The 22,423-nt window shown below is 34.9% G+C and overlaps 2 protein-coding genes across 2 annotated transcripts; one reads left to right on the top strand and one right to left on the bottom strand.

The window, feature by feature from the left end:
- The first annotated feature begins 5,104 nt into the window (after positions 1-5,104).
- LOC142987704 (uncharacterized) lies at positions 5,105-6,860 on the top strand. Its single transcript, XM_076136658.1, has 2 exons — positions 5,105-5,229; positions 5,357-6,860. Exons 1-2 carry the CDS (start codon positions 5,160-5,162, stop codon positions 6,637-6,639), a joined length of 1,353 nt encoding a protein of 450 aa, XP_075992773.1. The 5' UTR covers positions 5,105-5,159; the 3' UTR covers positions 6,640-6,860.
- LOC142987694 (acyl-coenzyme A oxidase 1-like) lies at positions 6,846-22,152 on the bottom strand. Its single transcript, XM_076136646.1, has 13 exons — positions 21,879-22,152; positions 20,625-20,784; positions 19,592-19,760; positions 19,187-19,310; positions 18,687-18,931; positions 18,190-18,350; positions 17,713-17,875; positions 16,987-17,177; positions 16,251-16,397; positions 15,967-16,072; positions 13,905-14,057; positions 7,655-7,771; positions 6,846-7,143 (listed from the first exon to the last, which is right to left on the bottom strand). The coding sequence occupies exons 1-13, from the start codon at positions 21,997-21,999 to the stop codon at positions 7,000-7,002; spliced, it is 2,001 nt and encodes a 666-aa protein (XP_075992761.1). The 5' UTR covers positions 22,000-22,152; the 3' UTR covers positions 6,846-6,999.
- Between the last annotated feature and the right edge of the window lie 271 nt (positions 22,153-22,423).

Here is a 22,423-nt window from a genome sequence, read left to right as displayed (position 1 = left end):
CCAAGTTATAACTGTATTATTGAACCCGAAGGTTAAATTAAAATCACTTTTTAAACACACTATTTACAAAATTTACTTACATCCTCGCTACTGTGATACCATTAAAACAAAAATACTCAAATAAACATCAAATACACTCAAATAAACTTTATACACTACACTTATAACAGTTCGCTAAAGTGGGTAGTTTCTTAAAATTGACAATCTTAGTATTGACTATCGAATAACAAACTCCGCTCAAATGTTAATAAAAAATAATCATCATACCTTCTTCAAATTCCGCAACTGTCCAAAAACACAAACATTTTCCTAAATGTCGTCCATATAATAAAACAAACTCCAGTAGCAGTAACGGCCTAACGTTCTCATATAATTGCCGTGATTAACGTCACTACTCGTTTTAACCATAAACAAGGAGGATGTAAAAAAACTTATAAAAAAAAACCCACCATATCCTCGAGTAAGTCATGAAAAAAATACTTAAAACCGTCACTTTAACGGCTATCTTAGATGGAGATAAGTTTCACGGTTCTAAGTTCTTTTTATGCATTTCGCCGACGACTGAATGACATAAGCTTTTTGTCTTTTCATTCATGGTAGGTACATACTTCAAATAAAGTTTGTTTAAGTAAAGCCTGGGCCTGTATATCCTGCTAAATCTATGGTTTATTGAACCTAGATTGTAATTATTTTTTCATATTAATGATTGACTATGGAAAAAAATTATAATGCCTGAATCTGAAATTGGGTAACGTATCCAAAGAAAACTCTGAACGTCAAACCTGACTTTCTGAGGTACATTTAGCGATGGTTTATCTATTCGATACCATTAAGACTCATATAAAAAAACACTATTGAATAGATAAACTACCGCTAAATGCACTCAGAAACCGGAAGTAAAACACTTTGAGTAGCCTCTATCAATCGGCAACATTAGGTTAGAAAATTCTTAAAACTTAAATGCATAAAGTTAGCGGTAACACCGGTAAACACAGTTTATGAGTTAAAAAACATAAGTATATGTAAAACAGAATAAGGTAATTAAGTTTTGAACGAAGAATATATTTCTAGCATAAAATAGTTCTAACTTTTAAGTCTGGGTGGTCTTTCGAAGGACATTTTCAAAACAAGGCCATTGGCCTAAACGTCACACACGTCAATAGGTCGTAACTTTACTATTACAAATCTTGTTCTCTTCCGCAATTAACAGATTCCTATACTTTATAGACTATAAAGTAATAAAACCTCTTTTATAAGAATTAATAGTGACAATGACCGACCTGATATAGTACGTTTCAAATCTTTTTGCCGATGACAGTAAAATAGGTCTTGGCATTTTCAACCTTTACATGCAAGAAATAAGTAACAGAAGACGGTAAATATCACACTAGCGGCTGTAACATCATCTGAAATGTGCTATGATGTTATCGCTGACAAAATGACCATAAATCTAGGCTGCCATAGAGAACAATGGTACAATAGATTACAAACAGGTTGCTATGAATGGCGGGTTTTTATAAAAGCTTTCAAAATAAAATATGGGCGCGGAAAGATGATTAATTCGATACACCATTAAATTGGCAAATTATCACCTGATAATTAGTTATCCAATCAATTTTATAATTTAACGTTACTATGAGGTTATTGCTTGTCTACCAATGAACGGAAGGGCTAAACCCAAGAAAAGATGAACGACTTAATAAAATTATTAAACTATATTTGTCAAATTAATTGGTAAGTATATAAAAATGTATGTAGGTACAATTAGCACCAAATCGTGTGAAGAATCGACTGAGAAAATGAACTGAATAGATGATGACAATGCAGATTTTAATGGAGTTACGTTCATGAACACATTGAACACTTCGATTTATTTTATAGCTCTACTTCTATGTTTCATAGAGTTTAACTTTGAACCATTACGTTCCTTTACTTGAGGATTTTCCGCATTTCAATAAATAGTCTTCATCTATGTATGAAAATCTCCATCTCGTTTCGTTATTTCAATGATCTTCAAAATATCCTGTTAGATTACATAACTGAACTCTAAATTCAATGTTAAACTTTTTTATAGTATGTATATGTATACTTAGAAAGTTCTTTTTATTTGCATAGAAAATTATCATAATTAATTACATTACAGTAAAACTTCATTTTATTCAGATTCGAGTCGTAAAGTATTTAATGAGGGTGTTTTGTGGCAGCCGCCATCTAATTTGTCGACTTGTGTGTTTAGATTCATCAACGTTTCGCTATAAAAGTTGGTGAAATGTTAAATGTCAGGTGATGCGAATTTCTTAACTTTTACTTGTCACTGTAAAGAATCCTAGATTATTATGATTTAATTGGCTTAATATATCTTACTTGTGCCAGCAAATAGATATAAATATACATACGTACCCGTTTCCCAATTTACACCTGAATATGAATTCCACGAGCTTAAACTTGAATACACTCCCTTTTCACTGAGGTCTAACTGTCCCTGAAATAGGGGTGAAAGTTCCGAGCTTTTGCTAAGACACTAAAAAGTTGTTATACAGAATTAAATTGAGGACTGCTTGAACGGAGGCAGTCATGTCAAATAAAAACTATTGTTACAGTTAAAGACAAATGATGGCCAAATAAATTTATAGTCTCGTTAAGCCGACATTAATATCTGTCAAACGGTACTCACGTAGACAAACTGTATCATCTCTTTATTCACATAGCAACAGGCTTATTTTCATCCAAAACAAAATTAATAAGAAGCAATCAAGATCATACTAGTTTGATTTAATTAGTCATTTCCATATCATAACACGTTAAAAGCATACGCATGAAATCGAATTATAAATCAATAGGCTGTCTAATTCTATGCCTTTGCCTGACTACTAGAAAGTGACACTCGATGACAGGCAGCAAAGCCCGCCAAACTACTTTTATTTACGACCATCGGATATTTAAAAAACCGCAAAAAAAATATTAATTGAAGCAAATCGTCATAATCATCATTAATTTTTTTCAATAGGCCTCTGTCGATATTAGCGGAAATAATAATCAAATTTTACCATTTTCTTATAATTTATTAGATCAATTAAGTATTTTTATGTTACGTACTTCTGTAGTCATGGTTTTTTAAGAAATAAACTTCTTAATTTATTATGTTAAACGTCTCACGTGTAAGTCTGATGTCACTTGCTAATCGTGAGATGGAATGCTTTGGTATCTACGATATATTATTTAAAATAACAGGCCAAGTTACAGGAATTATGACGTAATCGTACAACTAAATAACAAGCTAATTCTCTTGTTTTGTATTAGGCAAACCACTGCATCGTAGGAGTGGATCGCCAGATTACTAGATTGCATTACCCTGAATAATATGGACTACAGGTGTAAAAATTGGTTAACGTTCCGTGCGCCATACACACGTCCTGAAATCCATATCTTTTCTCTACCGTTTTACAATAATATCAAAGAAAACATACCTGCGAATTTTTAGTATCTTGCTAGATTATCACCATCAATGTACAATTACGACAATCATAATTTTGTCTGCAATACGTGCTAATAGGTTAACAATCTCTGTACCTGTTTTATTTGATTTGAGAAAATTTGTAGGCTTCCTGTTTTTTTTTTTGAGTGTCAAAGCAACCATACTGCATACTGCCTACTGAACTTTTTAGTTACTAACATCATGCAACAGAATATTTCATTGACCTCATGTTACCTTTCGTGGAAAAAACGGTTCGCATGCTTAATGTTTGCGGAAAATACTGCAACCTTTATGCACATAAAGAGTGATTATTTATAATATCTAATAACTAGATTAAATTTACTTTTTCAAATACATCAGAAGGCGAGATTAATTAAAGGAGTTATATATATTCATGAAACCAGTAGGAAGCGATGGCAAATAATATTTTTTTTGATCGTAGAAATAAATTTAAATTTTTAAAACTATCAAAGCTCTAGGTTTTCTTTACTAGTCCACATATTTTTTACCATTTTCCACAGAGAAAACATAACCTCAAACTAACTTCACGAAATTTTCAAAATGATTACTTACCTGCTTATTGATAAGGCATATCACTGTTGCACTAGAGCTGCGATGTATCTCGTCACAAGGTACTGGTGTTTGAAGATCATCACAGATAAGATTCGTGTATTCTTTCAACGGTATCCGCCCCCGCTAAGACCTTTCACATTGAGCCTCCTGTTGTTTTTTTTATTGTTACTTTACTTTTCCTCTCTATTTCAGGGATTCTAAGTTGAAATGATATAATGAAAGCACGATTGGCCCTTATTTTCTGCAGCATGTTTTTCTGCATGGTATGATATGTGTCTTGAAAAAGTCACCTTAATAACTTGTAGAGAATTAATTATACATGATGCATTGTGACTTTATTTACTCATCTACAATATTAGGAAGAGAGCTTTGATTGCATAGACAATTTGTTGGAGTTCTATTTATCCAAAGTACGCTTAAGTTCGAAGAAGGCACAAATCATGTTATCTATTGGTTAAATCTGATTCAAAGAACTCGCTCTTGTTAAAGATCATAGAAATTACCGCTGTACTATAAAATAACTTGCAGAAAGTAGCACAGTAATAACAACAATTGTTTTATCTTAAATCTTGATTTGGAACCAGTTATAAAACTTTTAAAGTTAGACTAGATACATAATTGATTATTTTATATTCTCGAAAACGCTATTACCATCAAAAACTAAAACAGTGAATTTGACGACTTTACACAGATTATCTACATTTATTATTATTTATGATCATAACTGCAATTTATTTATGGTCTTATCGCCTAACTGGCTACTAACAAAAGAATCGAGTTCAATATTCAAAATGCTCATCGCATTACGTAAACAAAATAAAAAAGTAACTTATCACATGTCAAGCTCGAGCAGAGTTCATTGCACCTAGAGCTTTGGCATCTAGTACTAAACGTTCTAATAAAAATCTTCCTTAATTAATAAAAAACTTATTGGATATTCTCGCGTCGCAACCCATCGGATAATTTATGAGTGTCAGCTTGTAGGTGAAGTTCACAAGTATGGGTCAGTGTATGCGCGGGAGTGGTGGTAAACGTTTCATAGTATATAAGCGCGGAGAAATGCTCTCACTGCATCCACTCAAGCGAGTCCTCTCATCCGATAATAAGCAACATGGCGGCAAAGTTCGTAGTAGCTGTGGCGTTGTTCGCCGTGTGCTCATCCAGCCCCGTCCTCATAAACGGTAAGATTTCATGTTAATATAGGAATTTAACAATATTTTACATTACGCCCATTAATAAATCATCAGTATATTTTGATATTTTTTGGTTCAACAAATCAGCAGGACTAATGACATAATTCTCTCTCAGGTGTCGTATACCGTGATGGACGCGCCTACTCCATCGGCCAGGCATACAACTACAACGGTGGTGCGAGCGTTGCATCTGCCAATGTGAACGGAGACAACGCTCAAGCTTATGGCAGCACTAATGGCAACCAGCTGGCTCGTGACGGCTTCGTGTACCCCGGCCAAGCCATCGCTCAAGCTCAGACATACGACGTTGGTGCGGCTAAAGCCGTCGCTCAAGCCCACAACGGCTACTACCCTGTGCCAGCTCCCGCTACCGTGATCACTTACGAACAGAACTTCGCGGCCCCTAGTGAAGTGGCCTACGAAATTCCCGGATCAGTGCACGCTCACTCCTCTGCTGTAAGGAACGGTGTCTCCGACTCGTCTATCTCCTCTGCCACCACCAACGGCGCTGGAGTCGCTGAATCTTCAGCCAACACTGGTGTCGGCAGCTACGGTGCTACCTCCTCCAACGCTAAGACCTACGGTGGTTACGGACACGCCGACTCCAAGGCTAACTCCGGTTACGGCTCCGCCAGCACCTCCGCCAGGACTCAAGGCCAGGGTTCTGCCTCCTCCAACGCTCAAACCAACGGTGTCGTCGGTGTTGTCTACCCCGTCGCCCCCGAAGCCCCCGTTGTCATCCCCGCCCAGGAGCTGCCCTCTGTCATCGACGTCAAGACCCCCATCTTCCACACCGCGTACGTGCCCGTCGCTCCCGCTGGCATCGCCTCCTCCAACGCTAACGTTGTCGGCTCCGGAAGCGCCGCCTCTTCCGCCAAGCTCACCCACGGCAGGACCATCTCTTGGCGTTTCGGTACCGCTTATGATGTCCCCGCCCCCAACTCCGCCCAGGCTCAGGCTAGCACCTACGGTCAAGGTATCGCCAAGTCTCACGCCAACACCAACGGATACGGTTCGGCTAACGCTGACGCTGACGTGAACTCCTCTGGCTACGGCTCCGCCAAGTCCACCGCTAACTCCAACGGTGCCGGTTCCGCCAACGCCAACGCTGACGTGCACGGTGCTGGCTACGGCGCCGCCAAGTCTGCCGCCAACACTTCCTACGGCTCTGCCATCTCCACCGCCAACTCCAACGCTTACGGACACGCTAAGTCTGCCGCCAACGTGGGAGGATACTACGGAGGCTCAAGGACCTCTGCTGACGCTCACTCTCACGGTTACGGATCTGCCGCTTCCTCCGCCAGGGCCCAGCCCGTGAGCACCGCCTACAGGGTGGCCAACTCTCAGGCTCTCTCGTCTGGCTCCGGCTACGCGCGCGCTAACGCCCAAACTGCGTAAGCAGCCAGTTTGGTACATCGGCACTAGTACACGAATAAGCAACCACATCACGACGACTTCCGGTAATACCGAAAACTTGTCTTGATGTATTTGCGAAGTGCCCGATCGCATTTATTTATTTAAATTAACTTATTTATTTATTTGAATTCAGATTATAGTACCGTCAAACGACGTTGTAAAATGATTGCCATAAACAAATAAATGACTTTTAAAATTACAAACTGATTTATTTATTTACAACATTTACACGCATACCACATACCGATGACGAATCCTTTACAAAACGTGATTTGAGCTAGACCGAGCTTTAGCAATATACAAATACAGTGCAATAAAATTATTTACTGTTAAGGTGGTATTCTACAGTTTTCCCTGCATGAACGGTTTAAGATACTTGTGGAAGCTCTGGTTGACAGGCTCCGCGTTGAGAGGACTCTTGAGCGCCTCCGCCATCAGGCGCTCGTACACACGACCGTCGTACGCGCCTAATGTTGAGTTCAGGATCTAAAAAATACATAATAAACCAAATAAACATTTCAACTACTTAATAAAATATCTATTACCGTATTAACTACAATAACCATCTATTTATTAAAAATGATCACGATACTCGACAGTGATCCACTGCAAGGAGGAGAAATAAATTCAAGCTGAATAAAATATAATTTAAATTATCTCCACATGTAATAGTAGCAACAAACTGGTTTACACTGGACATCATTAAAAACTGGCACATTAAAAATCGATCGCTAGATTAGACGTCAACAAGTTATAAAAAACGTCAAAACAATAGAACGCTGTTTTTTATTTTCATATTATCCTAAATTCTTTAAGCAGCTGCAGTACAAAGAAAGATATTGCATTTTCAGCCTTTGTATGTTTTGTTCCCTTATGGCGCTCTGGATAATAACAGGAGAGGCAATTTTACTAAAACGTTTTTGTTTTTGTCACGTATTAATGGAACGGTAACTAATAGTATAGATATTATATTCAATAGTTACTAGTTGTTAGTTACCTCATCTCTGAAGTCGAAAGCATCCACCAGGCCGACGGCATTGGGTCTGATCTTCTCAAGCAGTTCCTCGTAGATATCTCGCAACTGAAGCACGTCACCTTCTGATATTGAAGTGTACTGAAACAATTTAAAATATACTTTAGATTGTCCTATTTACAGTTATTAGGTAGCTTTTGTAAATACTGACATAGTGTAAAATTCTGTTATTTTCTTGAAAGAATAGGGGCAAGATGTAAATACCAAAGATAATAAAATAAAGTTTATTCAAAGAAATGTATATTTTCAACGTAATAACAGTGTTGACTATTTATATCTCGAAATCTATAAATGTCTAATTAACTATATCAAAGTCTTCCATGAAAATGAATGTATACGACAAATCTAGATAGATTTATCGTGAATCTGAACTCGGATCTAAATATCAACCTTAATTTTAAGTTTACGAGCTTTGATTGCGAACATAAATCCTAAGATTCCATTTCTGTTCTACTTCATTTTATTAAATAATCTAGTTCAAATTCGACTTTAGTCGCCTAAAATCTTGATTCTGACTCTGAACAATTTTCCCCAGATGGCAAAAGAGCTGAAGAAAGATACAAGACTACATCGAGAAAAGTGGTGCAACAATTTGATGAGAAAAAATCTAACATTGTAAATTAAGTTTCTACAAATGAAAATACAGCCTACAGTAGCTCGATTCTCTACTACTATCGACTACCGACAACCGGCTTGTCATCGAGAAATTTTGTATGAAAATCTGATCAGCGCCTCTGACGGGCGACGTAGGAACAATTTTGCCAGTACATTCTAAACGTCAAATTCTCGATACTCGACAGTACTGATTATACAGAACTGCGCTACTGGTTATCACGTAGAGTGCCACTATCGACTACCGGCAACCGACTACCTATCGAAAAATGTTGTATGACTATCTGATCAGACTTCAAACTCAGAGTCAAACTCTCGATACTCGATGCGATAGTTCCAATTGTAGAGAATCGTGCTGCTAGTAGATTTCATTTTATTATATCTGGATGTATGATAATACGGTTACTTTCTAAATACGTACTTCAATACTTTCTTTCAGGAAAGTTTCAGGCGATCAATACGAAAACATTTTCATTTCCATAAAGTTTATTTTCAATCATTAAATAGGTGTTATCAAAAGGCTGATGACTTGATGACGTAAAGAAGCAAAAACGCAAAGTTATCATCTTGTCATGGCAGCGCTAATGTGGCTAATACGATGTGAGTGTGAGGTCAAATGTCGAGTCCTATCATATTCTCTATCTTTGATGACATTAATTATTGTTGTCAGCTGCGGTCTTATTACTTCAATATTTTTTTTATAGACCGTTTGCGTACGATATTATATGGTATAGTTTAAGCACTCAAATGTTTAATTTATTATTGTTTTTATTTGTTGCTTCCGTTTTTCCCAATCTGCAGTTACCGTTGGCAGTACTGCCAGTTAAAGTCATTTCACTACTAGGAAAAGCCCTCACCTTATGGTCTTCCATATTCCTCGCAATCACGATTCTACCTGGTATTACCTTGGAAAGGTATTACAGTCTCAGGACAATTTTAGTATGTGTAGACACAAGTATTTTAATAGTTTTGCATAATTTAGCTTTACTATTCTACATTACCTACATGCTCACTTTTTATTCAATACTATTATCGATCTTAGTAACTAAAATATACAATAGTGTATATATTCGATACTAGGAATCAACATCAGCGTGTGATTTTTTACAAACATAGATAAATGGTGGCTTATCTCCTTACAATGATGACCGCAAATATGTGATTAGATGATTACCCGTTGATTATGACGAAATAACATACATGTTAGATTGTACGACGTTACTTTCTTATGATTTTTAGGAGTAATAATTATAAAGAAATAAAAAAATTAGTGTGTAGTGAACTAACGATAATACGAAAAAAAATGTTATTTCTCCACTAACATAGTCCGTTGTTTTTCCTTTCCTAAAAGCTTAGATTCTTCCATTACCTACATTATAGTGAGAGATACAGTGATAATATGTAGAAGTTAGATATATGCCTGTTGTAGAGTGGTAGTAGAGAGATAGTAGAAAAATATAAACACAAACAATTCTCCTTACTTGTATATACATATAACCTCAACGTCATAAGGTCCTGTATACAGTTACACGAATAGGGGTCAACACACGAGTGGTCGGACAAAAACTAATCGATCATTACAACGTGTCAATAGAACGATTCCGAACGATATATCCTAGCAAACTCGTTCCGTTTATAAACATCAGTTAGTTTCAACTGTAGATACAGATATCAAACAAAAAATAAAGTTAGATACCAGTTCCCAGTGCAAAACACATGCCTTCTTAATTCCTTATTTATTAAGACACCTAGTGTGAAGAGAAAATAAAGTTATCATTCATTCATTCCGGGAGGCCCTTTCTTTATTTCAGGAGACCCTTGCCCAGCAGTGGAATCAAGGATTAATCCCTCTCTCACACTGGGAGGAAATCTTTGCCCAGAAGTGAGTAATTGATAGATTTATTTACTAGAAGGAAAGCCATGCCCAGCAGTGGACATTGATGGATTTATTTATTCATCTTAAAGTTAATAAGCATTGTTTAATACGATTTGCTACAAGACTTACTTTTTTATTGTTGACATATGAATAAGGATGTCAATATAACGAATCAAAATAAATCGATATCTGTCGATAAAATCTTAAGCCAGACATTGGATCTTCAACCACCCGTAACCTGGAGCGTCAATTACTATTATAAATAAACATAGTATATTATATTTTTTTCTAATTCTAATTGTTCGTACATTAGGTACTAATTAGGTACATACTTGGATAATGAATATGACTTGTATGACTTGTACCTGAGGGCATAGACAGAGGTGACTAACCATGATCTGTACAATACTCTACATAGCTAAACTTTAATCTGCAATCATAAATTATGAAACATTGTTGATTTTCTATATTTAAGTTCGGGGAAAAAGTCTTTTCGCATTATAGTATGTATGAACTTGTAATAAAATCTTTTCTCTACACAAAAAAGCTCGATATTTGGGTACCTCACGAGCTCACTGAAAGAAACCTAATGAACCGTGTACTCATTTGTGATTCTTGAAGCCAAAGAAATTTTATTACAAGTTCATACATACTATGCGAAAAGACTTTTTCCCCGATCTAATATATATGTATATATAATTTATCCCATTACTGTCTTACTGCTGGGCAAGGGTCTCCTCCCGAACGAGGGAGGAGTTAAGTCTTGAATCCACCACGCTGGTCAAGAGCGATTAAGATATGTTTTTATTTTAAAATATAAGAATTTGTTTTAATTATTGTCTTTTGGTAAAGTTTAATCATATCAATAAAGCCATAAACAATATATTTTATTCGATAGGTCCGCTTTGCATGACCTCCGCTATCTGCCTAATTAAAATATGCTCCAGTTACTTTTAACAACCACCTGGTGAATACCGGTTTTAAGCCTAAAATATAACGAATTATGTTAGCTAACTAGAACATTTGTATTTAAATTTAACATTAATTTTGCATAATTTATTCCGTTTTGTCGCAAAAACTTTTCCAACTTTTATGCGTCGTTTTCTTATCTGCAGCTTTTTAATAGTTTCTATACAAAAAACTAAGAACATGAGAAACCTATAATCATAAAAATATATAATTATAACATATATTATTATTAAGCAATTATACTTTTAATAAGTTTTCTTTTTGTCCCACTTTTGGGCACGAGTAAGTACGATAATTACCTATGGCACACTTATTACTAAAAAAAAGCGACTTGAAAAAGTCTTATAATTTCTACTAGCTAGGTATAAAACTTTTCATTCGTATCAAATTTAAAGGTTTTGACAAAATTGATTAACTTATTAATATTTTGAAAGCTCTAATAAGACAAGTTATCATATAATTTAATATAGTTATTTATCGCTTCCGCCATTACGGCTAATCAATAAAAATATTCAACATTTTTGTGTTTAAAAGTCGTTTTTACAAGAAATAATCTCAACTCACATTAATCACAACTAATTGTGTGTAAATATGTATTAATGAGGTTTTAAATTAATAACATATTTGATAAATGTCAACATGAAGAAAATTTATATAAAGATCGGTTTGTTAGGTAACTTATTACTTACTTATAAAGATATAAATCTGTCACTAAAGCATTGTCAGAGTTTATTATAAAGCAGTTAGTACCTTGAAGTTATATCCAGAAATATCAATTTACGGGTTGAAGAGTTTTAGTGGTACGACACGGAACCGCAGAAAGTGTCATCATAAATCTTACGCCTGAGAAAACTAAAAAATAATTCTAGAACATAACTAAGCGTATCTCCGCAGTAAAACCTTATCTTTAATCAAAACACGCCCATTACAACAAAATAATTCGCATTAAATCTTTTTCACAATAGTTTATTACCCTCACTCTCCATAAATTAAAAACATATAATTTAAAACTCTATACATCTTTAAAAAGTTAGATGTTATCTATGTCACGCGATTTTATTGTCTAAAAATATAGTGTTCACTTAAATAAAAAGATTTTACGATTTCAGAACGAAATTTCAATTAGTTTTAGACGTAAATCAAATGCAGAAATGTATTTGATTGGTGAATTATATTGTCCAAGCACGTTGCATAAATTAGATCGTAATCAGTTAAAATTTTTGATGAGTGCTTTTTATTATTCTATTAAAAAATCTTAGTTCGTTTACACCAAATGTCAATTTTATTAAGGAAGACATTTTTCATAGAGATAATCTGCAACTTTAATACCGATTTTTGGTATTGGTAACTTGTCGATAGCTATAACCGTTACAAAAAATAGCTTCTGCTTAATAACGGCATTTATCAAATCTATTTTAAGACAAAGGACAGGTCATTTGCTTTATTCCTAGTATCGCACAAATGAATGGGCTTTTTATGCTTATAATTTATGCTAAAACACTTCGATAAATAATCTTCTAGAAAAGCTTTCAAACATGTTTAGGCTCAGTTCATTCTACATCAATACCTACCATTCTTTAATTTATTTTTATCATCAAATGATTGACCATTTATTGCTTGTAATGTAGACGTGTTATACACAAACTAGTACACCCAAATACAAGTGTAATCAACCTGCACCAGATAAAAATAGATTTTAATAACGAAGGCCAATGATACGAGCGTCAATGTCAGAGAACAACGGCACATAACATCTAACTGTTATGTTGAAGAGCTTCAACTGCATCAAGATTCAAACCAGTCATTTCACAAATACGTCATATTTTTATGCGCTTTTATCCTTATATGGCTTAAATGCAGCCGCTAAAACAGTTATGTCATAACGTAACTCAAAGGTTCAACTTACGTAACGTTTTTCAAGAATTAAATGTCTTTGTCGGTAAGTCTGGGAAAAACGCTTAGGCATTTCTTGTAATCCCAACCCTAGCGCGCCAAATTAGTGCTACAGTTATAACATAACCTTTTATGGACTGGCTGAATGCACCTAAAACACATTTAAAAAAAAGAGTGTGAAAAAAAAATTGCAAGATGGCTGACTTTTGAGATATAAATAAGTTTTTGCACGTGCAGTTTTTTACAACGTATTATTTAACTGTACCGTTGCAGATAATCAATGCTATTGTAGTTCACCATTATTTTTGATAGCGGTTCCTTAGATTTATCTATATTATCTAACAGTACGGAATAATTACTATTATGTTCTTGATATATTTATGTCAAGTGTAGATGGTCAGATATTTATTGGGATTAGTAGACTATAGATTATGATGAATGGTGTTGCGAGAATGAGAACGAATTGTTCGAACGTACAGCCGTGAGCAAAATAGACAATGAGTAATAGCATCTTCTTTGCGATTTGACAAATAATATTTTTGATCTCAGATCCGATCGAGGTTCATTCAGAATTTTTTATTGAACACGTGTAAGCGGACTTATGTTGCGAGGTCTTATAACAATTAAAGTATGATAATGTGCATAAGTTATACCTACTTATGTGGCTTAATGAGTAACAAATGTTTACGAAGTAAGGTCATTCATTTATTTTGGCGACTTTTAACGTACCTATCGATCACACTAGATTTTTGAATAAGTTGGTGTTAATAAGTGAAAAATATATTAAAAGTATCTTGTAAAAAAAATATCTAAGAGGTGCCTAATTTTGACAACAGCCTAACCATGAACTTGTCTTTATCTTACCAGTAGCAGATCTCCAAGTTTCTCCAGTGTCCAATACACGGCATAAAGCTCAACCAGTTGGTAGAGGACTCTCCTCAAAGGTTCCGATAGAGTGGAAGTCGTCCTTTCCACCTCTGACTTGTAGGTCGATAGAATTACTGCACGGCAGTGAGCCTGCGACAAAGGAAAAAAAAGATAACTATTACTTTACTTTACTTTTTTTATTTATGCTGCCTAAATAACGTGTTTATCTTTCAGGACACTAATTCCAATGGGATAAAATAGCAATTCACTCTTTTTATTTATATTTTATAAAAACCTTTCTCGGTTCAAATTATAATTAATCTTTCTGCATACATTTTAGCCTCAACATCTGCAAGATACATTGGTTCCGGTTCTAGTCTTCAAAAATACATTAAAAAGCATAACAATAAACCTATCAAAATAAATATCAAAGAGACACGCCCCCGCCCCGCGGATACAAAAAATATCTTAATTATAATTCTAACAAATCGCTATATAATATATAAAGACATAAACAGCTCAGGTTTTATTTAAAATTCTTAAATACAGCCTCATTGATTAATGAAGACAATTTAATTGAATTATTAATAACATTGCCATTTTTCAAATATTATATTTTTTTAATCTGACAACCGTTAGATCAGTCGTAGGAGAATATGGTCTCTGCTTGTTATTAACTAAGGAGGTCTATTCGTTAAGGTAATTAAAAACCGAATGATTAATGATTTACATGTATTTTTATTGTTATTCGACGTTTATTAGGTAGCGTACTTTTTGAGGTGGTGAAACATTCTGCGAAACTACAGAAAACTTAATAGGTAAGGTGGGATATACCGCTCCTCAATATGACTCAGAGCTTTAAAACATCAAAGCATCAAGTCCATTTTTATAGACAATTTGTCATACAATATTACAAGTTTAGTGGTTTAAGCGGTCACCTCGCCGCAACAACCGGAGCGCCGCGTGTGGTGGGTTCGAAACCCACCCGGGACAAATCTTTGTGTGATGAGCACGAATATTTGTTCTGAGCCTGGATGTTAATGTATCTATATAAGTATGTATTTAGAAGTATATAAGTATGTTTATCAGTTATTTGGTTACCATAGTACAAGCTCTGCTTAGTTTGGAATCAAATGACCGTGTGTGCGTTGTCCAACGATATTTATTTATATTTATTTATTTATATTTAGTAAATGTGACAGCATTTTAAACTTTTCAATATTTATCTTTGTAATAAAAAACGCATAACACCTCATTTGGCGAATATTATTAGAAAATAAATAAAAATATAAAGAATATTAACTGCATCTTTCGTTTTATTTGCTATTTCGCCTTTGTATCATATTCTGCTTTTTATATAAAGATCGCTCCTAATAAGGAGAAATGAATGATTATTTATCGATCAGAAAAGAGTTAGTATTTTCGCAGGAAATATAAAAAACTTGATATGGTTCCATATAAAGACATAAATACTGGTATTTGTTAAAACATAGTGTAATAAGGTAGCAACAGAATCGATAAAATTCGTAAATTTGAATATTTTTAAAGCACATTAATAAAAAGCGTAACATTAAGATCAAAATGAATAAATAATTAAGGAAGTGAAGCGCGATAAAATAGCGTAAACAAATGCGAAATGGTTAAAAATAATGGTTACCTACGGTACTTATCACATCAAATCGATTAAAATAGCACTGGCCATTTAAAGCCAACCCACGTAAAAACGTGTTCGGATATGCAGAAGTTCGCGAGAAGACACGGCATTAACCTCAAACCTGGCTCTTTACAATCCGTACTAATATTATAAATGCGAAAGCAACTCAGTCTGTCTGTCTGTCTGTTACTCAATTACGCCTAAACTACTGAACCAATTTGCATGAAATTTGGTGTGGAGATATTTAGATTTCCGAGAAAGGACAGGACTTTTTACCCCGGGAAAATGACGTATAATGGGAAAATTCAGGTGGCGGACGAAGTCGCGGGTAATAACTAGGTAACCATATTTCCAATTTTTTTTTTAATGATTTTTGATAAGTTATAAGGGTAATGGATTGTTTACCTCAGAAGCAGCTACCAATTGAACCGATGACTTGTTCCAAGCGTCTTCAGGACAGAAGCCTTTACTCCTGTATTTCTTGATACACGCTACGGCTGCGGATATCTTCCTGTTATAAAGAAAAATCATATTAAAGTAACTTAAAACAAACTTAACATCTGTCACCAAAAACAGGAACATCAGCAATATTTTGAATCGATTTTGAAAGAATAATTTAGATTTACTGCATCTGCCTGTGTGTAAAAGATAGCTACTGATTCTCAAATTATTATTGTATTAATTCTTACCCAACAGCCACTTTCCGAAACCCTTGAATGATCCCATCCACTGTATTTGTCCACTTCTGTTTGCCCGTACTCTTTTCCGATAAATACGCCATGGTTGGGCTTAAAGGTTTTCCTGATTGAGCTTGTTCGTATGCTTTTACTAAAGACCTGGAACAATAAGAATTAATAAACAATAAATATAAAACTTGCTTTACTTGGTTGTGATTCGAAAACGTAATGCATTCACACGCAGTTAGATAAATGATTTATTTATGTGCATAGAAAACTGCATAAAATTGTGACTTTTATAATTTACCCAGTTATCAATAAATACAAGAATAATGTTTACTTTAGATACTGCGAGCAAAACATATAGTATATATAAGATATGTAGTACGAGTGAGAGCAAAACTAGTAATATAACGATTACAAACTTTCTTTAACGATATCACGGCCTTTGTAATGCTGTGTTTACTTATTACTCGCCAGAAATAGTTCTTGATATGCGAGCTATCAAAATAACTATTATTGTCGATGATCAATAATGATATATTTTTAGTATCTACCTAGTTAATTATTTTCCTTATAAACTTTGTAATTAAATTTTCAAGATAGCAGTCGTTGAGTCACTTAAAAGGACTTTGGCAGCTTAAACAAAAGGTTTATTGATATGATTATTCATACAAAAACGATTGACTTTCGTAAGTCGATTGGGATTCGTAATTTCAAATGATTTCTTTAAGAAATCCAGCCCTACCTGGCAGTCTGCAACATAAGCACAGTATTCTCTCCCTCGTAAGTACAGGCGGCGGTGATGAGCCCGTATATCTGGGGCAGGTTGGACGACAGCATGTATCCGTGCCCGCCGCATGACGTGCGACAACGTTCCGACATTGTTGCCGTGTCGGATGTCGTGACGGCTTTCAGGCAACAGGCTAGGGCATGTAACTGGGAAAAGACTACAATTCTCTATAATAGGTCTAGAAAAGTTGACCTCGATTAAGTATGAAAGGTTAATTTAAATAAATATTGTTGGACAACTCACACACGGTCATTTGATTCCAAACTAAGCAGAGCTTGTACTATGGTAACCAAATAACTGATAAACATACTTATATACTTCTAAATACATACTTATATAGATACATTAACATCCAGGCTCAGAACAAATACTCGTGCTCATCACACAAAGATTTGTCCCGGGTGAGATTCGAACCCACCACACGCGGCGCTACGGTTGTTGCGGCGAGGTGATCGCTTAAACCACTGCGCCAAACGTGCAGTTCAAATATGAATAGTCTGTTACTTTAGAAAACACTACTACTTTAATGGGTTTGAGAAGAAACTAAAACACTTTGCTTGCTCTTCCAGCATCAACATAACATATCAAAAATATATGACGTTGATTTTCAAGGATTAAACAGATCTTTAAAAACCCACGGTGCCCTTTTATGTTGAAATATAATTAGGTATAGTTACGTACCTCTGGTAAGTCGTCAGTATTTCCTTTCTCCAAGTCCTTAGTGACCCTGTTGTACAAACTCCACAGCCACTTGGCGTTGAGACTGATGGCGTGACTCGACGCTATGGCGATGAACAACTTGTGCTGCTGCGTCACGTAGTCCAGGATCTGAGGTTCCGGTTCACTACAAACAAAAAAACAGCCGTGTATTTTAGTCTGATTAGTTTATTGAGGGTAAGAAGAATGCTCTTGGTTACTAACATTAACTTAAGAAGACTTTTGTCAATCCATTTAAATAAATTTTCATTGTAGCTCTTCATTAATTCATTTTATAACTTACTAACACAAAGGACACAAAGTACAACCAGACCAACAGTGTGGGACTCGAACCCACGACCTCCCGACGCAATGGAATCGGCGTGGGCCTAAACCACTGCGCCACAAAGGCAGTCAACTTTAAAGTCTTATTTTAAAAATGTGATGTAAAATTACACTTACTCGGGCTTCAGTTGCGATTGCCTTCGAACAGCAGAATATCTAATCGCGATAGTAGCAACTCTAGCCAGTTGGTTCGCCATGCCGTTGACGATCATCACCCTCACATACACCATGGTGCCGTATGTCAGCTTACTGTTCAGTGATCTTTTGAAGGTACCGTCCTGAAAGAGTTATTTGGGTTTAGATTTGATAAAACAATATTTTTTTACAGACTTTAACCACCGTTCTAGAGCTAACAGCTGCTAGAGATGAATGGACGAAGAAAACATACTGTTCTGACCCTGCTTAGCGTTAGAAATGCTTACGACATAAGTAAAACACCTTTCTTGAAGGAGAGGTGAGAGTTCAAGTTTATATTGATGACGACCAAGATGGCCGTTGGCAATAAAAACTACTTAAACTTATACCTATACTTACTTACTTACTTACCTGAATCATCTGCAATAGATGGACACAGGCCAATGATGATAATGATGATGAAACTTAAAAAGACGTACCTTTAAAACTTGAGCGTTCTTCATCAACATCCTATCTCTCTTAATCCTATGTTGTTCAAAGCCAAGGAACCCATTGTTAACAGTGTTAAAGCCGAGTTTAGCTCCGATCTCTCCAAGCTTGATGCCGGGGAGAGGAAGGTGGGTGTCTTCATCTCTTAGCTGCACCATGAAGGGCTGGATGCCGCAGCTCTTGCCGTTGATGTAGAGGTGTGCCATCACTACGCAGTAGTTTGCTGTGTGGGCCACTGGAAGAAGAACAATTATTAAACCCAGTTTCAATATTTAGGAGTTTATTTATTTATTTATTTTATTAAGGCTGTATGAAAACGTCTGGAAGCTATAATTCCACCTATCAATCGAAGTAATACTTAACCAAAGGTGGTAATTGCAACGTAATAGTAAAAATAAAAGATATTTGGATAAATCTAGCAGATTTTGGTTTGTGAAGTTGTCTACATACATTAAACACAAACATTAAATAAATACTATTTCATACTTACAGCTCCCGGGCCACCATTTGTATGCAGTAAGAGTAGGACTATGCAAAATAAATTCTTCAGTCTTAGGGTCGTATGTGGCTGTGGTTTCCAGACCACGGATGAATGTACCGTGACCGAGCTCCGTCTGAAAACCAATGAAAGATTATTGACGAAATAAGCTACAGTGTTTGTGTACTAGTAATGTTAAATTATAAAAAAAAATAGTCAATGGGTAGACATTATTTACATAATTACTTAATTAAATTGAACCCTCGATATATTAAAATTCAATGATCAAACTTATAAATAACGTAATCTTTCCCATAAAAAATATAAAAATAGAAATAAGAACTAGTAAAAGTCGGTGCATTAACAAACCTATTAAATCTAGTACAAATTCTAGCTACATATTTATTTTTCTTTTACCTGTGCATAAGTGCCAATAATTTCAAAGTTGCTGGCTCTCTTCAGCCAGTATTTCCTCTGTTCCTCATCAGCCTGGCCAACTATGGCTGGTATGAACATAGCCAGTTGGAGAGCAAACGGACTGTTGTCTTTGAACACCGCTGAGGAAAGCAAACTGCGGTATGCGGCCCTAGAAACGAAGACATCATTACAGTGTTAAACTAATATTTTATTGACAAATTCATCTTTTTCATATACTTAGATAAAGTGTCTATCAAGCTGTGAAAACAGAGAATATATTTCAAAACAAATCCTTATTTAACGCAATTTGCTGATGTTGTCAAAATCATGTTTATTCATTTTTAGCCAGAGTTTCTGCTATATTATTATAGTGTCTTTTATGAAATTCCATCGTCTCCTAGTGCTAATTTTAAACAGCTAACTAAAGTTAGTAAACCATGCTTAGTGAAGTACATAAACAAAAAAAAGTTATTAGAATAACAACACACAAATAATACCGTAACCGTATCGAAAAACGTCGAGTCATATATCTAGCGCCAAGCGTTTATCTGACAAATAGATCTAAATGACTATTATCACTTGTCAAGTGCCTCTATAAAAACTTGATAACATATTTGTTAATCAATATTATTCAAAACATTTTGGACGTTGGTAAGTAGTGTAGTACCCGTGATACAACGGTAGCTACAGAAGATGTTGATTGGACAGAACCTATTTTATTATTATAGAACGAGAGAACAGTGTTTTTCGGTACTTAACAGAACTTTTCTAGATTTTAAAGAAATATCTTTATATCAAACTACACTTCAATAAAAAGGGCCTAAAGAGCGAGTGAAGGGTCGAGTGCAAATAATATGCTCTCCACCTTTGTCATTATCATATTTCTTTTTTTATAAATTTCTATAACTACTTCAACTACACAATACGAACAAAAATATTAAAACCTTTCACTAAGACCTCACAATTACAAATATAAAATACTTTAACCCACAAAAAACCGTCGCTTAAAAACTGAAATGTATCTATAACATACGTAGCCTTATCCTGTTCGCTCAAATTAGGGTCAGCCGCTTTCTGCATCGCTCGGTAGAACATCACAGCTTTGCGTATTGCATTCTCATACTTTTCCTTGTGGCTCAAATATTCCTCCGGTATTTCATCTAGCAAGCCTTTGGTGCTGAGCACTCTGTCCTCTATAAGTAACGAAAAAAACATTATATTGTAATTTGTTCGTAAAACTATTTGACTACCTCAAAGAATAGTTTAATACGAGTCAATATACGAGCGGTACACAATGACTTTTTTACCGACAAAAAAGGGAGGAAATTCTCAAGTCAACAAGTAGTTTTTTTTTTAACAACCATAAAAACGACTATCTTTGCACCTAGACCAAATTCAGATATAATAAGTGCCTGTAAAAATGCATATAAAATGCCTACCAAATAAGTAGCATAGATACCTCGGAAAGAAACTTAACTTGTAAACAAACGACTCTCGTTGCTATGATACTAACTTCAGGCATTTACTTATTTATTTTAGTAGTTACTTGCCCTAACCTAACTTTTCAGTTTTACTGCCATTAGATAACTCAACTCTTTAAACAAAATAATAAAGCAAACAAATCTTTTAACAATATTAAATGCATACATAGATTTGTTATCAATTGTCGGTATGTTGGAAAAAGTCTTAAAGAAATACCTACTACCTCTACAATTTGTTATTATTAAGGACAACTGGAATTTCTATTGTAAATATCTTTAGACGAATAAGTATGAAGATAAAAATATACCTCGCAAACTACGACAGAATAGTTAGTATACAATATTGTTGTAGTTTGCAACTTGAAACAGTCTTTAACAACTTTCCTCAAAACTATCATAAACAAGTAAACAGTCGATCAATGTTTATTGCTAACTTATTAATGAAATTTCGACCTTAACTGCATAAATACAAAGTCTATTTTCATTCACTTATATTCATGTTTCATAACACAAACAACTACTCCAATTCCATAAATATTAATGAAATAACAACATTACGAATGAGTTTGAACTGCTTGAACTAAGTAATTACATACATATAATTACTAACTTTTGACCGTCAGTATGTCCGTCTTTAACAAAAACCCCGGGTTGAAAAGTGCATTACATGTTAGTCCATATTATAATCTAGCTGTTTACTCAATTTCACTAAAATCCGTTCAGTAGTTTTTGCTTGACAGCCACAAACAAACATAAGTCCTCAAAATTTCACGTTCGTAATATTAATAGGATATTTTTCAACTTACCCAATTTTCTTCTATTCTCAGTAGCCTGAACACCTCCATCTAAGTAATAAGTCAACTCTTGCACATCAAAAACACATTTTTTCCTTTCCTTCAATAAATCTTCATTTATTTTCGCCGCCATTTTAACACGACTGTTTTGATAATACAACAGAATTGCTTGGTGGGGTGTCGTACTACTAATTTGTGTGCGAAATGTTATCTTCAAGATAATATTTATCTGTTAAACAATATTATATACACTGTTAAGAATGTGAGAAGGTAAATGGGTTTTAATTTGTTATTATGTGTTACGTCACTTACTTGTATGGATGTTGGACTTTGTACCTTACTTATAGTTTTGTGTGTGTTTGTGTAGTTCTGTTCAAAGGTTGATTTTAAACTCGTAATTGTCTGGGGGCTATTTAGAAAGACATATTGAGGATTATAGAACTGCTATCATAGCTTAAGGTACACATAGCCAGTCGTGCTAAAACGATCAGAGAGTTAAGCAACCTTTAGCGAGTACGTTGTATAGATGGGGCGCCAGTTTATGGCATTTGGGGAAA

This window comes from Anticarsia gemmatalis, chromosome 1, assembly GCF_050436995.1.
Source record: "Anticarsia gemmatalis isolate Benzon Research Colony breed Stoneville strain chromosome 1, ilAntGemm2 primary, whole genome shotgun sequence".
Classification (NCBI taxonomy): domain Eukaryota; kingdom Metazoa; phylum Arthropoda; class Insecta; order Lepidoptera; family Erebidae; genus Anticarsia; species Anticarsia gemmatalis.
Note: the sequence above shows the minus strand (reverse complement) of the source record. Positions and strands in the feature narration are given on the sequence as shown.

Coding starts and splice junctions, on each gene's coding strand:
- LOC142987694 (XM_076136646.1), bottom strand. CDS start 21,999: ATGGCGGCGAAAATAAATGAAGATTTATTGAAGGAAAGGAAAAAATGT. Junction 14,058..15,966: donor AATTGGTAGCTGCTTCTGAG/GTAAACAATCCA, acceptor CCTTTGTCGCAG/GCTCACTGCCGTGCAGTAAT. Junction 7,772..13,904: donor AACTTGGAGATCTGCTACTG/GTAAGATAAAGA, acceptor AAATTGTTTCAG/TACACTTCAATATCAGAAGG.
- LOC142987704 (XM_076136658.1), top strand. CDS start 5,160: ATGGCGGCAAAGTTCGTAGTAGCTGTGGCGTTGTTCGCCGTGTGCTCA. Junction 5,230..5,356: donor CAGCCCCGTCCTCATAAACG/GTAAGATTTCAT, acceptor ATTCTCTCTCAG/GTGTCGTATACCGTGATGGA.